The sequence below is a fragment of the Rutidosis leptorrhynchoides genome, chromosome 7, assembly GCF_046630445.1.
Source record: "Rutidosis leptorrhynchoides isolate AG116_Rl617_1_P2 chromosome 7, CSIRO_AGI_Rlap_v1, whole genome shotgun sequence".
Classification (NCBI taxonomy): Eukaryota; Viridiplantae; Streptophyta; class Magnoliopsida; order Asterales; family Asteraceae; genus Rutidosis; species Rutidosis leptorrhynchoides.
The window spans coordinates 2,002,961-2,021,441 of NC_092339.1; the positions used below are offsets into that span (position 1 = coordinate 2,002,961).

At 36.7% G+C, this 18,481-nt stretch overlaps 1 protein-coding gene across 1 annotated transcript; it reads right to left on the reverse strand.

Annotated features, from left to right (window-relative positions):
• Window positions 1-17,187: 17,187 nt before the first annotated feature.
• On the reverse strand, window positions 17,188-18,069 carry LOC139857835 (uncharacterized). The gene is made up of 2 exons (XM_071846671.1): window positions 17,847-18,069; window positions 17,188-17,759 (listed from the first exon to the last, which is right to left on the reverse strand). The coding sequence occupies exons 1-2, from the start codon at window positions 18,067-18,069 to the stop codon at window positions 17,188-17,190; spliced, it is 795 nt and encodes a 264-aa protein (XP_071702772.1).
• Window positions 18,070-18,481: the final 412 nt, after the last annotated feature.

Here is an 18,481-nt window from a genome sequence, read left to right on the forward strand (position 1 = left end):
ACAAATAATTATATTCATAGCTTTTACCCGTATAGGTTCTCTGTCCTTTCTACTCAAAGCGTCGGCTACCACATTCGCCTTCCCAGGGTGGTATCGAATCTCAAAATCATAATCATTCAACAGTTCAATCCACCTGCGTTGTCTCATATTCAGTTGCTTCTGATTAAATATATGTTGGAGAATTTTGTGGTCGGTATATATAATACTTTTGACTCCATATAAATAATGCCTCCAAGTCTTTAATGCAAAAACAACAGCACCCAATTCCAAATCGTGAGTTGTATAATTTTGCTCGTGAATCTTCAATTGTCTAGACGCATAAGCAATCACCTTCGTTCGTTGCATTAATACACAACTGAGACCTTGCTTTGATGCGTCACAATAAATCACAAAATCATCATTCCCTTCAGGCAATGACAATATAGGTGCCGTAGTTAGCTTTTTCTTCAATAACTGAAACACCTTCTCTTGTTCATCCTTCCATTCAAATTTCTTCCCTTTATGCGTTAATGCAGTCAAGGGTTTTGCTATTTTGGAGAAATCTTGGATGAATCTTCTGTAGTAACCAGCCAATCCTAAAAATTGATGTATATGCTTCGGAGTTTTTAGGGTTTTCCACTTTTCAACGGTTTCGATCTTTGCCGGGTCCACCTGGATACCTTCTTTGTTCACTATGTGACCGAGGAATTGAACTTCTTCCAACCAAAATGCACACTTTGAAAACTTAGCGTACAGTTTTTCTTTCCTCAATACTTCTAGCACTTTTCTCAAATGTTCTTCATGCTCTTGATCATTCTTTGAGTAAATAAGTATGTCATCGATGAAAACAATGACAACCTTGTCAAGATATGGCCCACACACTCGGTTCATAAGGTCCATGAACACAGCTGGTGCGTTAGTCAATCCAAATGGCATAACCATAAACTCGTAATGACCATAACGCGTCCTAAAAGCAGTTTTTGAAATATCATCCTCCTTTACTCGCATTTGATGATATCCAGAACGTAAATCGATTTTCGAATAAACCGACGAGCCTTGTAGTTGATCAAATAAGTCGTCAATTCTCGGCAGTGGATAACGGTTTTTGATGGTAAGTTTATTCAACTCTCTGTAGTCAATACACAACCTAAATGTACCATCCTTCTTCTTGACAAACAAAATAGGAGCTCCCCATGGTGATGTGCTTGGTCGAATGAAACCACGTTCTAATAGTTCTTGCAGTTGGCTTTGTAGTTCTTTCATCTCGCTGGGTGCGAGTCTGTAAGGAGCACGAGCTATTGGTGCAACTCCTGGTACAAGATCTATTTGAAATTCAACAGATCGATGTGGAGGTAGTCCTGGTAATTCTTTCAGAAATACATCGAGAAATTCTTTTGCGACGGGAACATCATTGATGCTCTTTTCTTCAGTTTGTACTTTCTCGATGTGTGCTAGAACAGCATAGCAATCTTTTCTTATTAGTTTTTGTGCCTTTAAATTACTAATAAGATGTAGCTTCGTGTTGCCCTTTTCTCCGTACACCATTAAGGGTTCTCCTTCTTCTCGTACAATGCGAATTGCATTTTTGTAATATACGATCTCTGTTTTCATCTCCTTCAGCCAGTCCATGCCAACTATTACATCAAAACTCCCTAACTCTACTGGTATCAAATCAATCTTAAATATTTCGCTACCCAGTTTAATTTCTCGATTCCGACATATATAATCTGCTGAAATTAATTTACCGTTTGCTAATTCGAGTAAAAATTTACTATCCAACGGCGTCAATGGACAACTTAATTTAGCACAAAAATCTCTACTCATATAGCTTCTATCAGCACCCGAATCAAATAAAACGTAAGCAGATTTATTGTCAATAAGAAACGTACCCGTAACAAGCTCCGGGTCTTCCTGTGCCTCTGCCGCATTAATTTAGAAAACTCTTCCGCGGCCTTGTCCATTCGTGTTCTCCTGGTTCGGGCAATTTCTAATAATGTGGCCCGGTTATCCACATTTATAACAAACTACATTGGCATAACTTGCTCCAACACTACTTGCTCCGCCATTACTCATTATGACACCATTTGTTCCTTTCGTTCTGTTAACCCCTGGTCCGTAGACCTCACACTTCGCGGCGCTATTGTGATGACCCGGCAATTTTCGACCAAATTTAAACTTAATTCTTATATGATTCCGACACGTTAAGCAAAGTCTGTAATGTTGAAATCTTAAAAACTTTGAACTGTGTTTAAGATATTCATTTGACCTTTGACTATTCTGACGATTCACGAACAATTTATTTGTAGATATATATATATATATATATATATATATATATATATATATATATATATATATAAAATAATTGGAAATATAATATTAGATATTATATGTGGTTATTAATAGAATTATTTATATAAAATAAAATAGGATATATTAATTAGTATTTAAAAACATAAATAAAATATATTGAATTACTTGTCCACTACCACCTATCAATATCTATCAAATCAAATATCTCCACTAATTCCTTTACCTCAAATAGAAAAACAGTGAAGTAATGTTCACACTTTTATTTTTTTAATTATTTTACATTTTTCTTCTTAATTATTTTATAACCTTTTCTTTTACATCTAGACATCAAGAGTACTACGGGGTAATAAACTTTATCTCACAAATCTTATATAGTTGTGAAATTGAATAATTGATTTGTTAAAAGCTGCTTACTATGTTTGGAATGCGATATGAAACTGAATCCTAATCAATCAATAATACTGTATCACTTTTGAAATTCATGTTGCTTAAATGATATTGTATTAATATATATTTACATGTTGTTGCAACACGTTGTAAATTATGATTCATATTACAACTTTTCAAACACACAACACGTATGCGCTTGGAGATAGATAGGTAGATACCGCAGACAACCAACTATAAGTCACAAGATATTAATTTAAAGGGCACTGTTTTTGTTTGTTATCTCCACCATCTCAATTAAATATATATACATATATATGAATGAGATATTCATGAATAAACCACCCACTTGCTTTCCTATCAATTCATCCGTAAATTTAGGTGATTGATAATGTTTCTATTTGATTATTCCCTTTCCCAATAACACTATTATACTATATCTAGCTCATATTATATATAGACACACTTAGATATGAAAGATAAAAACTATCATCTCCTCCTTTATCAAACCTCCAACACCACCCTTGAACTCACTTAACCCACCTTATTTTATCTTCCTGTTTTCGCGTATAACCACCTTTGATTACTACCACTAACCTATGAACAATTTGACCTTAGCCGACTACAAACCAAACCCAAACTCAAACGCACTTGAGTGTTGCTATCACCCTGTCACCACCTTCTCACTCTCTACAAACCTTTTCCATGACAATTAAAAACCATTCCATATTACCAACACCATAAAACCACTGAACCTCTACCACTCGCTGTCATAATTTTTCTGTTTCTTCTCCGCTGATTCAAAACCCCAAAACTCGTTTATTCTTTCTGTCTTACTCCTTGTTTCATTTCAAGTGCTGCCATGCTATTATATTCTGTCTTTGCAGCTACTCATTACCTTCGATCAACCAACATAACCAAGATAAAAACAAACTCACGTAAAATACTCAAAACAAAGTCACCAACACCCTTCATCATTATATTTTCTTCTTTTGTTTGCTACGAACCAATATTGAAAAGCCACCATGGAACCACACGAATCATACCATCGTGATTAGTTGCTAAAACTTACGGTCCTTGTTGATTACGTTCGAAGGTTGACAAACTAAAATCCACACATGAAACCGTCCCCATAGTTATTAGTTGCTACTGCTACATATTTTTGTGTTTATATCCGAATATCCTTCAACCACTACTGCCATATTCGTTGTTGCTACTATCTGTCTCTCTTTTCTATTTTCAGTAACCACTCGATCATCAAAAACCACCACCCTCACAACGACTACACAACCGAAGACAACACCACCTTGAACCCATTAAACCATCACCTCCATCTCATCATCTCTCATGTTCTCTCTTTTAATTGAAACCGAGACCACCATGACCCATGACCACACAACGTCACCTTCTAATCACCACCATCTTCTAACTTCCACCATCACCTCAACACCGACACCCATCACCTTGTTTGAACCATCACTGCACGCCACCCTAAGATCACCCAAACCGCTACCATCACGTTTTAATACAGATCAATACAGCCGCCAACATCAAAGGGTTCTACAACCTCTATATTCACTTCTTTTCTGTTTCAAAAGATAACGAACGGGTATGATGATACCCCAATTTTTATTGACGATGATAATTATAATAAATTAACTTTGATGATAATGATGTAAAAAGTCATTGACTGATTAAGTGGAATCCAGCTGGTTACTTTGATCGATTTTTTTTTGTTATGTTTAATTTGGGCTGAAATCGGGTATCACAATTACTAGGTTGTTGGACCATAAATCGCACTTGGGCCGATAAAGGAAAACGGGAAGAGTCGGGTTAAATAAATAACGGCGGGGTTTAATTCCAGAAAGAAACGAATGGTGGAGTGGTCGTGGGTGTTGGGTGTAAACGAGAGGTCTCGGGTTCGAGCCCGGTATGGGGCATTTCTTTTTGCAGAAGTCTTTTAAAGGGTATAAAGCTTTTATTATTTTTATTATTATGATTATTATTAATGTTATTATTATTATTATGATAAGTTATTATTGTTATTATTAGGATTATAATTGTTATTAGTACCATACTTACAATTATTATTATTATTACAATAATTATAAGCATTATAATTATTACTATCATTAATATAAGTATTAGTATATAATATAAGTATTATTTATATTTGTATAATTATCATTAATTTTTATCTTTTAAAGTATCGTTATTAATATGATTATTAAGATTGTTGTTATTGCTAGTATTATAATTATTATTAATAATAACATCATATTACAAGTATTAGAAATGTCATTAGCATTAGTATTTTGTAAGTATTATTAAGATTATTATAAACTCTACCCTTTAAATATTATTACTACTATTAAAATTATATATATTAACTACTAATAGATGTATTATTATTATTATTATCATTATGTTAACGTAAATACTATGACTAATATTGTTATCACTTTGATTAAGTAACGTCATTAAGTATTATTAACAATACTATTAGTAATCTTCATATCAATTTAATTAAATACAACTTTTTATATATAGCAAACATTATTATCTATGTAAAGTATACTTATAAGTGTATTACATAAAAGTATAAATTTATTTGATTAATAGTCTTTATATAAATATCCCTATATAATAAATTGAGTATTTTTAATATATATATATATATATATATATATATATATATATATATATATATATATATATATATATATATATATATATATATATATATATATATATATATATATATATATATATATATAACTAAATAGATAATAATCATTATCAAATACATATACAAATTAATTACATAAAGTTATAATTATTCGATTACGAGTATACGTTTTAATATATATACAAATGATATAGGTTCGTGAATCCGAGGCCAATCCTGCATTGTTCAATATAGTCATATGTATTTTTACTACAAAATACATTAGGTGAGTTCATTTGATTCCCTTTTACTCTTTACATTTTTGGGACTGAGAATACATGCGCTACTTTTACAACTGCTTTATTAAATGCTGTTGAAATATATTTTGACCTGCGAATACATGAAATGCTTTTATAAATGTTTGACGAGGTAGACACAAGTAAAACATTCCTCGAATAAATTATTATGCAGACAGAAGTTCTGCGGATTATTGTTGAATTATGTGGACATGATAATTGCCACCGTTGAATTATGTGGAAATGATAATTGCTACCATTGAATTATGTGGACATGATAATTGCCACCATTGAATTATGTGAACATGATAATTGCCACCAATTGATATGAATGTTATGTATCGAGAGAATGATTTTATACACAGGTTATGTGTATGTTATTTTGTGCACAAGATATGTGTACGGTTACTAAGATTATGAAAAATGGTTTCGTACACGAGAAAGGTGTACTGTATTTAAAATATATTGCATGTGCATTACAGGTGGGTATAGGATTCGGGCCCATTTGTACCATGCAGGATTTAAATCTTGTGGTCTATCAAAATGATGAATTTTATTATTTTATGATAAACTTATGAACTCACCAACCTTTTGGTTGACACTTGAAAACATGTTTATTCTCAGGTATAAAATAAACATTCCGCTGTGCATTTGCTCATTTTAAAGACGGTATTTGGAGTCGATTATCGCAATGGAACCAGTTGTTGGTGACTTCGCCCGGATGGATTAGGACGGGTCCTTTCAGCTATAACCATTTCTTTTACACTTGTTGCAAAATTTGGTGCAGAACCCCGAGTGATACTTTTCACACCTTTGGCATAGCTGCTTCTGATTGTTGTTGTTGTTGTTGCGGTTGTTATTGTTGTTGGGATGATTGTTGTAGTTGTTGTTGTTATTGTGCTGTTTGTTGTAGTTGCGATTGATGTTGCGATTGTTGGGATAGTTGTTGTTGTTTTGGTGACTCTTATCACCGTTTTCCTCCCACTTTCTTTTGACTAGCTTCACGTTGGCCTCTTCGGTCGCCTGTTCTTTAATTCTTCCCTCAATCTGGTTCACTAGTTTGTGAGCCATTCTACATGCCTTTTGTATGGAGGCAGGCTCGTGCGAACTTATATCTTCTTGGATTCTCTTCGGTAACCCTTTCACAAACGCGTCAATCTTCTCTTCCTCATCTTCGAACGCTCTCGGACACAATAGGCACAATTCTGTGAATCGTCTTTCGTACGAAGTAATATCGAATCCCTGTGTTCGTAACCCTCTAAGTTCTGACTTGAGCTTATTGACCTCGGTTCTGGGACGGTACTTCTCGTTCATCAAGTGCTTGAATGCTGACCACGATAGCGCGTAAGCAGCATCTTGTCCCACTTGCTCTAGATAGGTATTCCACCATGTTAACGCAATACCTGTGAAGGTATGCGTAGCGTACTTCACTTTGTCTCCTTCAGCACACTTACTTATGGAAAACACCGATTCAACTTTCTCGGTCCACCGTTTCAATCCGATTGGTCCTTCGGTCCCATCAAATTCTGAAGGTTTGCAGGCAGTGAATTCCTTGTAGGAGCATCCTACACGATTTCTTGCGCCGTTAGCTATATTGCTAGATTCAGAGTTATTGTTGGTATGTAGCACGGCCTGTACTGCGGCTATGTTTGAAGCAAGAAAGGCACGCAATTCCTCTTCGCTCATATTCAAGGTGTGTCGAGTAGTCGGTGCCATTTCCTTCAAAATAGTCAAATGAAACAAGTTAATCATACATAATATTAAGAGTAGTCAATAGTATCTCGTAGCATAATATGAACTCATTTATAAAAGCTTTTTCTTCATATTAGTGTTTTATAAGTTTAAATTTGGGTACTACCTACCCGTTAAGTTCATACTTAGTAGTTAATATACAATTCAACTACTACAATTTCATATGAAAAACTGATTATAATAATATATCATATACAAATATTCTTCAAACTTACAACTTCGCTATATTACATATGAAATATAGTACACTATGATACAGGACAGTTTTGAAGATAAATCTAGTTAATACGCAAGTTGTTCAGCAAAGGAAATAAAGACACGTAATTCATAAGTCCAGAAACAAGTCATGCATTCTGGTTTTACTAAGACGACTTCCCATCCTTGGTCTTGTGGAAAATAACCGTTATGACCATTGGCTAGGTAGTATGTTGTAATGTCGTCAAAAGGACGAGGGTTTCGTAATGTCCAACAGCCCCGTAATAATCTAAAAACCTTGTTTCTCACCCCAACTACTGAATCCGTCACTTGTGGGAAAGTTTTATTTAAAAGCTGCAATCTGATGTTCTTTTTCTCACTTTGGTAAGAAGCGAACATCACTAACCCGTAAGCATAACATGCTTCTTTATGTTGCATGTTAGAAGCTCTTTCTAATTCACGAAATCCTATGTTGGGATATGTTGAGTCAAAATAGGTTCTTAACCCGTAGCGTAAAATTGCATTTGGGTTCCCCGCATTTAACGCTTTAAAGAAAACACGGCGTAACTTAAAGACTCCCCAATGTGATATACCCCACCTATCAAAGGAAAGCCTTTTATAAACTAAGGCATTTCTGGAAACTCTTTCAAATGTTTGACAAGTTAATTTCGCCATAACTAAATGTGCTGATGAATTCTGACCGACTCTAGACAAGATTTCCTCAATCATATCCTCTGGTAGGTCTTCAAAAATATTCGGTTGTCTACCCTTAACGTCCATTTTGTTTTTATACTGTAAAATAGACAAGGATTAGATTCGTAATAACAAACAATACAAGCAATTTTTACATAGAACATAAAAGTACAAGTACACTACAATACATTTATTACACAACATACTCACACCCCTCTAATCTGAATCACTGGTTTCTTCTTCTTCGGACTTGGTTCTTTTTCCTAATCTTCTAGGGATATATGATGTTCCTCTAATACGAGTCGTCGTTTTCCACATTGGTTTAGAAAAACCTGGTGGTTTAGAGGTTCCCGGGTTATTATCACGATATTGAAAATACGGGTGTTGACGGTACATATAAAGTTCATCGGGGTCGGAATCAAATTTCTCTATTTTGATGCCTTTTCCCTTATTATTTTCTTTTGCCTCATTAAATTGGGTCGGGGTAATTTCTATAACATCATCGGAATCCTCATCAGGATCCGATTCATCGGAAAATTGGTAATTTTCCCAATATTTTGCTTCGTTAACGGAAACACCATTGACCATTATTAACTTTAGTCCATTGGTTGAGGATTTTCTTTTATTTGACCGGTTTTCTGTGATTCCTACTATTCCCCCCTCCGAAACCTCTTCTTCTTCCAGTTCCTCTTCTTCTGGTTCCTCTTCTTCCGGTTCCTCTTCTTCCGGTTCCGTTTCCTCTTCTTTCGGTTCTTCGGGAACTTGTGAATCTTGCCAATATATATTCGACTCTTCGTTATTATTAGGTGAGTCAATGAGATTTGTGCTAGAGATAGACATCTATCACACAATATCAAACATGTTAAGAGATTAATATATCACATAATATTTACATGTTAATAATATATAGTTTCCAACAAAATGTTAAGCAATCATTTTTAAAGAAAACACGGTCGAAGTCCAGACTCACTAATGCATCCTAACAAACTCGATAAGACACACTATTGCAAATTTACTGGTTCGCTAAGACCAACGCTCGGATACCAACTGAAATGTCCCGTTCATATTGATTATAAACGTTCCATATTAATTGATTTCGTTGCGAGGTTTTGACCTTTATATGAGACGTTTTTCAAAGACTGCATTCATTTTTAAAACAACCATAACCTTTATTTTATCAATAAAGGTTTTAAAAACATTACGTAGATTTTCAAATAATGATAATCTAAAATATACTATTTACACTTGACCATTACATAATGGTTTACAATAGAAATATATTACATCGACATATGTTTCTTGAATGCAGTTTTTACACAATATCATACAAACATGGACTCCAAATCTTGTCCTTATTTTAGTATGCAACAGCGGAAGCTCTTAGTATTCACCTGAGAATAAACATGCTTTAAACGTCAACAAAAATGTTGGTGAGTTATAGGTTTAACCTATATATATCAAATCGTAACAATAGACCACAAGATTTCATATTTCAATACACATCCCGTACATAGAGATAAAAATCATTCATATGGTGAACACCTGGTAACCGACATTAACAAGATGCATATATAAGAATATCCCCATCATTCCGGGACACCCTTCGAATATGATATAAATTTCGAAGTACTAAAGCATCCGGTACTTTGGATGGGGTTTGTTAGGCCCAATAGATCTATCTTTAGGATTCGCATCAATTAGGTGTCTGTTGCCTAATTCTTAGATTACCAGACTTAATAAAAAGGGGCATATTCGATTTCGATAATTTAACCATAGAATGTAGTTTCACGTACTTGTATCTATTTTGTAAATCATTTATAAAACCTGCATGTATTCTCATCCCAAAAATATTAGATTTTAAAAGTGGGACTATAACTCACTTTCACAGATATTTCCTTCCTCGAAAATAAGACTTGGCCACGGATTGATTCACGAACCTATAAAAATATGTACATATATATCAAGGTATGATCAAAATATAATTACAACCATTTTTATTATGTTTTAAAGATTTGAGTGTATTAAGTCAGCTGTCCTCGTTAGTAACCTACAACTAGTTGTCCACAGTTAGATGTACAGAAATAAATCGATATATTATCTTGAATCAATCCACGACCCAGTGTATACACGTCTCAGGCTAAATCACAACTCAAAGTATATATATTTTTTGGAATCAACCTCAACCCTGTATAGCTAACTCCAACATTACTGCATATAGAGTGTCTATGGTTGTTCCAAATAATATATATACATGGGTCGATATGATATGTCAAAATATTTGCATACGTGTATATGGCATCCCAAGATTACATAATATATTAGAATATATGTATAATACAATATAAGTTAGCTAGGATATGATTTGTATAGATTTATTAAACATTTCCCGTAGCTAAAAAGATCAAAAAATCCAATCTTGTTTTACCCATAACTTCTTCATTTTAAATCCGTTTTGAGTGAATCAAATTGCTATGGTTTCATATTGAACTATAATTTAAGAATCCAAACAGAAAAAGTATAGGTTTATTGTTGGAAATTTAAGTTACATGTCAATTACTAAAGAGGTAGTCATTTTTGTCTAAAGAACAACATCTTGATGACCATTTTGAAAAACATACTTTCACTTTGAATTTAACCAAGAGTTTTTTATATAGTTTCATGTTTATATGAAAAATCATTTTCAAAGAAGAATAACTTTTAAATCAAAGTTTATCATAGTTTTTAATTATCCAAACCAAAACAGCCCCCGGTTTCACTACGAAGGCGTATATCCAATTTTATGGTGTTCATCGTGTTTCCAGGTTTTAAATCATTAACTTAGCATATCATATAGATATAGAACATGTGTTTAGTTGATTTTAAAAGTCAAGTTAGAAGGATTAACTTTTGTTTGTGAACAAGTTTAGAATTAACTAAACTATGTTCTAGTGATTACAAGTTTAAACCTTCGAATAAGATAGCTTTATATGTATGAATCGAATGATGTTATGAACATCATTACTACCTCAAGTTTTCTGGATAAAACTACTGGAAATGAGTAAAATGGATCTAGCTTCAAAGGATCCTTGAATGGCTTGAAAGTTCTTGAAGCAGAATCATGACACAAAAATAGTTCAAGTAAGATTTTCACTCGAAATAAGATTGTTATAGTTGTAGAAATCGAATCAAAGTTTGAATATGAATATTACCTTGAATTAGAAAGATAAACTACTGTAAATAAAAAAGGTTCTTTGATCTTAGATGATTACTTGGAATGGATTAGAAAGCTGGGAAGTAGACTTGCAAACTTGGAAGTATTCTTGATTTTTATGAAACTATACTTATGGAATTTATGAAGAATACTTAGAACTTGAAGATGGAACTTGAGAGAGATTAATTAGATGAAGAAAATTGAAGAATGAAAGTGTTTGTAGGTGTTTTTGGTCGTTGGTATATGGATTAGATATAAAGGATATGTAATTTTGTTTTCATGTAAATAAGTCATGAATGATTACTAATATTTTTGTAATTTTATGAGGTATTTCATGCTAGTTGTCAAATTATGGTTCTCACATGTGTTAGGTGACTCACATGGGCTACTAAGAGCTGATCATTGGAGTGTATATACCAATAGTACATACATCTAAAAGCTGTGTATTGTACGAGTACGAATACTGGTGCATACGAGTAGAATTGTTGATGAAACTGAACGAGGATGTAATTGTAAGCATTTTTGTTAAGTAGAAGTACTTTGATATGTGTCTTGAAGTCTTTCAAAAGTGTAAGAATACATATCAAAACACAACATGTATATACATTCTAATGGAGTCGTTAAGTCTTCGTTAGTCGTTACATGTAAGTGTTGTTTTGAAACCTTTAAGTTAACGATCTCAATTAATGTTGTTAACCCAATGTTTATTATATTAAATGAGATGTTAAATTATTATATTATCATGATATTATGAAGTACGAATATCTCTTAATATGATATATACATTAAAATATCGTTACAATGATAATCGTTACATATAAGTCTCGTTTCGTAATTCTTGAGTTAGTAGTCTTGTTTTTACATATGTAGTTCATTGTTAACACACTTAATGATATATTTAAATATCATTTTATCATGTTAAATATAGTGTATCAATATCTTAATATGATACATATATATTTAGTAGACGTTATCATAACGATAATCGTTATATATATCATTTCGAGTTTCTTAACTTAGTAATCTCATTTCTTATGTATATCACACATTGTTAATATACTTAGTGAGATACTTACTCATCATAATCTCATGTCAACCATATATATATGTCTATATATACAACAACATGTAGTTTTTACAATTTTGTAACGTTCGTGAATCGCCGGTCAACTTGGGTGATCAATTGTCTATATGAAACTTATTTCATTTAATCAAGTCTTAACAAGTTTGTTTGCTTAACACGTTGGAAACATTTAGTCATGTAAATATCAATCTCAATTAATATATATAAACATGGAAAAGTTCGGGACACTACAGAAACATCCAAGTATAGTTACTTAAGTGGGTTATAAAGCCATACCCCATAACACACGGGTGTTTATTAGTTGTCTTATATCTTTCGTACTTAATTTGGTAACTGATCAAGCATAGAATATTCGGGTCGGGTTCGGTCCATACTTGACATCAATAAAGGGGGATTTAAGGGTCAATTGGGTTTAACTCTCCGGTCTGGAGTACCGTGAATAACCCCCTGCGAGATGAGGATCTCAGCGAGGGTTGTTAAGCATAGACCCACCATCGACAGGTAGTCTAGTCGACGATGGCTCACACTGGGTTATAGGGTTTATGTTCATAGAACGTTACCTGCATATCAAGAGTGTCTAGTGAAATGCTTTAAGTTCGGTAGCGCGGGTACGATTGCGCTATCCTAGACAGCGCGGATGGTCCGTACGCGGATACTTAAAATAATATGTGTGTAAGTTCTCCCATAACAGATCCTTTGTCTTGTGATTTGAGTCCGTTATTTATAGCTACAATGCCGTTTGCTTATTGGAGCCATGTGTTCCACGTTGCTTTCTTATCGGTACTGCCTGACCCTTCAGGGGACGGGGACCAGGGAACAATACTGTTGCTCTCTGCTGACTGTCGGTTCTTTTGCAGGGATCGTGGCAAGTATGAGACACGTCATCCTCATCTAGCGCGCTACTATAGCCTAGCGTACATTTACTTGTGCCTAGAGTGCTAGAGCGTGAGGTCTGTGCATATATGGTGCAAGTGTGATGCGCAACGCGAGCCAATCGGGTATGCGTATCATTAAGTCCCCCCAGTTCGATATTATACGCATGCATTGCACATGGTGTCGAACTCAGCTACTACTAACTTTATAGTAGGTGTGACGTGAAAACCATCACATCCCCTGTTCCGTTGCATTAAATCTATCTCTTCCTTTCCGTACATGTTCTGACACGTGTACGGTCAAGATCTTTTACCGTCATCCTTTCTCCTTCTATAAATAGAGCTTTCCACATTCATTTTCTACTTTCTTCATTTCCATTTTTAGCATGGCTTATTGCGCTGATTCATCAAATGTTGGTTCCATTCCTTCATCCATATCATCTGAATACGTAGCGCATCTCGTGATGCACTATCCTTCAATGAGGTCATTATCGCCTGTGGTTCCTGGTCGTTTAGACCGAGCCAACCGCTCTCCTATTGGTAAGGTGGCCGTGTATAGTGTGGTTTTTGAGCGAGGGAACCTGCGCCTTCCGCATACAAATTTCTTCATGCGCGTACTTTCACACTTCAATATAGGAATGGGTCAGCTGGATCCAGATAGCGCTTGTCGCCTCATTACATTCCAGATGTGGTGCAAGGCGCATGATTTTATTCCTACTGTTAATCTGTTTAAGAACATATTTTCATTTGAGCGACTTGATACGGGCTGGTTCGCTTTCCACGATAATATTCGTTTCACTGGTAAACCAACGGAGGAAAGCCCACTAGATTGGAAAGAGCATTATTTCTTTGTGGATAGCACCTTTATCCCTTCAGAGTTTTCGAATGTGGCTTCCTGGCAGTATGGTTTTGACAGGAGTTTAAATTCAATGCCTCCCTTAAGTTCAGGCGAGCAATCAATGTTGGACAAGTGTGTGGGCCGCGCTCTACCATTACGTGCATACAGTAATAACGTGCTGTATGCTGGGGGAATATCCAAGCATTGGTCGAACCCCAGCTATTATCCTCACTTTAGCCGCCATCTTCAAGGTATGCAGAACCTTCAATTTTTCCTCCTTCTACTTCTTTATTAATGGCTTTTTGTATTTTGGCAGCAATTCCCTTTTCCGAGTATCTTGAATTTTCTTCTTCCACGTCTGTGGCGGTTGACCACATGCCTTTGGGGAAAGGCTTCTCAGCTAAGCGTCCTGTTGCTGTTGCTTCCGGCGCCTCGCGCAAGAAAAAGAAGAAGAAAGCTATGGCGCAATATGCCGATTTGCCAAAGCGGTGTCCTCGCGGGAAGCTTGTTCCATTACATGGTGACGCGTTTGCTCAAAGGAAATGTAAGAGGCCAACCACTTCTTCTTCTTTGTCAAAGCGCGCTCACACTGGTATGGTTATTGTTTCCTTTGTTGTTTGCTTTGCTTGTGTTAATCATTATTCACCCTTATCCTTTTTTGACAATTGACAGGCTTGGGTCTACTATGAAAGGGGGCGCGAACCGATCTCACCTGTCCCCCATCCAGGTGGATAGTGACTCTTCCATTGAGAAACATCGCCCCACATCGGCGAACTCTGCAAGGGGTAAGAGCGCCCAGAGTCCTGGGCCGAGCAATGGGTCTTCTGGCGACGAGATGTCAATAATGAGGGACACAGTGATGAGCCTTTGCGGTAAACTTGAGAGAGCACAATAGGCCAATAAAAAGGTGCAGGCGCAACTAGACCGCGCCAATCGTCGAAATAATGATAATGAGAAAACTATTTGCGCGTCACGGCGCATGTAATATTTTGTAACATGTGCATTTTTTATGAAATAAAAGTACACTTATCGTGATTTGATGTTTCTGTCGTATAAGTCGCTCTCGTGACTGCTTTCGTTATCGATAACCTTTCTTGATTTATACTCTTGGCGTATCGTTGCGAGCCTTCACGTGTATTGATGTGCACTCAATACACACTTAGATCGCACCCCTGTAGTCGCGTCAAAGAGTCTTCCAAACGCTAGTTTGGGACTGTGGTCAAGCGCGACCAACACTTTTGTGTTTATAGTCATGACTCGCAGATCCCTAGGTCTGCTCAGGTGGAACTAGGTCAAACCAATGACTGTTGCTCTCCGGTATATAGTCTAGTCTGTCTCCAAACAGACTTCTGCAGCATGGGAGCTAGGGAAAGTCATCCCTTAAAGAGGCAGGAACGCGCTAGTATATTACTGTGCGCGTGCAGTTTAAGTCAAGTAGCTATTCTGCTTTTAAAGGTACAAGAAATAATCGACTGAAAATTACTTATTACTTTAATATAATCAAAAATGATTTTACAATAGCGCAGTACATGATCGTCTTACAAAGGCGCGTTCTTTTAGTAATTACATGCAAATCTAGACAAAGTAGGGTGAGTGATCAATTCTCCTAATTTCTATATTACATGTAACATTTCTTAAGCGTGGTATCATGCCAGGTCCGCTTGATTGGATTGCCCTTAAGCTCTGCCAGTTTGTAAGCTCCAGTGTTACTGATTCCAATGACCCTATAAGGTTCCTCCCAATTTGGCCCCAACTTTCCAGTGTTTTGGGCTCTACTAGCCTGGTTGTCACACCACATAAGATCTCCTACCTTGTATGTCCTTGCCCGCACGCACTTATCGTAATACTTTGCTATGTGCTGCTTGTTAGCGGCTTCGCGGATCGCCGCCATTTCCCTGCGCTCTTCCGCATAATTCAGATTGGTGCACAACCTTTCGTCGTTTTCACCCTCGTTGTAGGATAAAATCCTTTCTGTTGGAACGGTTATTTTTGCTGGGATTACCACTTCCAAACCGTACACTAAACTGAACGGTGTTTCTCCTATGCTCTTCTTGTGTGTTGTTCTGTGCACCCATAGGACTTTGGGTAACTCATCAACCCATCCGCTGCGCTTCATTCCTAACCTTGCCTTAATGGCATGCACAATATCCCTATTCGTGACCTCACATTGGCCATTAGCTTGAGGGTGCGCGACGGAGGTGAAACATTGCTTGATGTTCAATTCTTGGCACCAGTTGCGGAAGGGGTTTCCTTCAAATTGTGTGCCATTGTCGCTGAAAATTTCGTTAGATACACCGAACCTGCATACAATGCTTTCCTAGAAAAAATCTCTGATCTGCTTACTGGTGATGGTGCGCAGGGGTTTCGCTTCCACCCATTTGGTAAATAAGTCAATAGCGACCACTAGGTATTCAGCATTTCCCGCGCCCTTTGGGAAAGGTCCGACTATATCTATAGCCCATTTGTAGAACTACCATGGTGACGTGATGGGTATCATAGGGTGCTGTGGTGCCCTACTAACGGGTGCATGCAGTTAGCATTCTTAGCAAACTCTTATCCGTTCCACCGTATCAGCGTACATTCAGGGCCAATATACCCTAGATGCTTGATCCTCTCAGTTACCATCCTTGATCCAGAATGTAACCCACATGATCCTTGTGAATCTCATCGATAATCATAGCGGCTTCTTTGGGTCCCACGCAGAGCAGTGATGCGCCCAAATAAGATTTTCGATATAGGATTTCTCCTCTCAGTTCGTAATTTGGCTCTTTCACTCTAATCTTCATTGCTTCCTTCTCATCTTCATGTAAGGATCCAATGCGCAGGAATTCTATAATGTCCGTCATCTAAGTTGCTTCTTCTTCCTCCACAGATGCAATCGTTATCTCCGGTTCAGTGGATTTCTTGAAAACTTGCTCCACTAATATCTTCTTTTTAGATGGTTGAAGATGAGAGCTGCTAGCTTATTGAGTACATCCGCTTGTTTGTTTTGATTCTTGAGGATTTGACTGATCCTGAAATCGATAAATGTATCGGCCAGAGAGTGGACCAGAGCCAAGTATGATTGTATGAATTTGTCATTGGTTTCGAACGTGCCATTTATCTGATTAGCGACTAATTGTGAATCTACATAGGCATGTAGCTTTTTTACTCCCAACTCTCGGGCTATGCGCATTCCAGCCAACAGCGCTTTGTATTCTGCCTCGTTGTTTGTCACTTTAAAGTTAAACCGTAGCGCGTAAGTGTGCTCTTCTCGATGCGGACCTATGAGGATTAGACCTGCTCCCGCGCCCTCAGAGCTTACTGCGCCGTCGGTATAGAGTTCCCATAGTTCGGGAGGAGGCGCGGGTAGTTGTTCTGGATCGTAGATTACTGGCATATCAGCGGCTGTTTCAGCCAGATAATCGGCCATCACATGCCCCTTAATGGCGCTTCTAGCGCAGTATGCGATTTCATGCTCGCCTAACTCTATCACCAATTTGGTCAATCTCTCTGATATTTATGGTTTGTAGAGCAGTTTTCAAATAGGTTGGTCGGTGAGTACCGTAATGGGATGTGCTTGAAAGTATATGCGCAGACGAGCAGTGACAACAAGCGCGTACACGAGCTTTTCTATGAGGAGATAGTTTAACTCGCTCCCTGATAATGCCTTGCTGACAAAGTATATTGGCATTTGGGCATCTCCCCGTTCGGCTACAAAGACGGAACTAACAGCTTCTTTAGACACTGCAAGGTAGAGTATCAGAGTTTCGCCTGCTATTAGCGCTGTTAACGTCGGGAGGTCTTTGAGGAATGTATTCATTTCTTAGAATGCTTTTTCTGCTAACAATTTCTCCTCGGTGTTGCTTTTGATGACGAGGTCATCGACATATGCCTCGAGGTTGCGCCCAATTTTCTTAGCAAATGTTGTATCTATAGTGCAATGATAAGTGGCTCCCGCGTTTTTCAGTCCAAAGGGAATTTTGGTGTAACAGTATATCCCTTGGTCTGTGTGGAACGCGGTCTTCTCCTCGTCTTCTTCCGTCATTTGTATTTGGTGATATCCTTTGTAGGCATCTAGGAAGCACTTAAACCTGAAACCAGCAAGCGACTCAACTTTCCAGTCTATCTATGGCAGCGGATAATTGTCCTTAGGGCAGGTTTTGTTGATATCTTTGAAATCGATACAGAGCCACCACGTTCCATCGGACTTGGCCACCAGCACGGGGTTAGCT

Coding starts and splice junctions, on each gene's coding strand:
- LOC139857835 (XM_071846671.1), bottom strand. CDS start 18,069: ATGAATACATTCCTCAAAGACCTCCCGACGTTAACAGCGCTAATAGCA. Junction 17,760..17,846: donor CGCGCTTGTTGTCACTGCTC/GTCTGCGCATAT, acceptor CATAAATATCAG/AGAGATTGACCAAATTGGTG.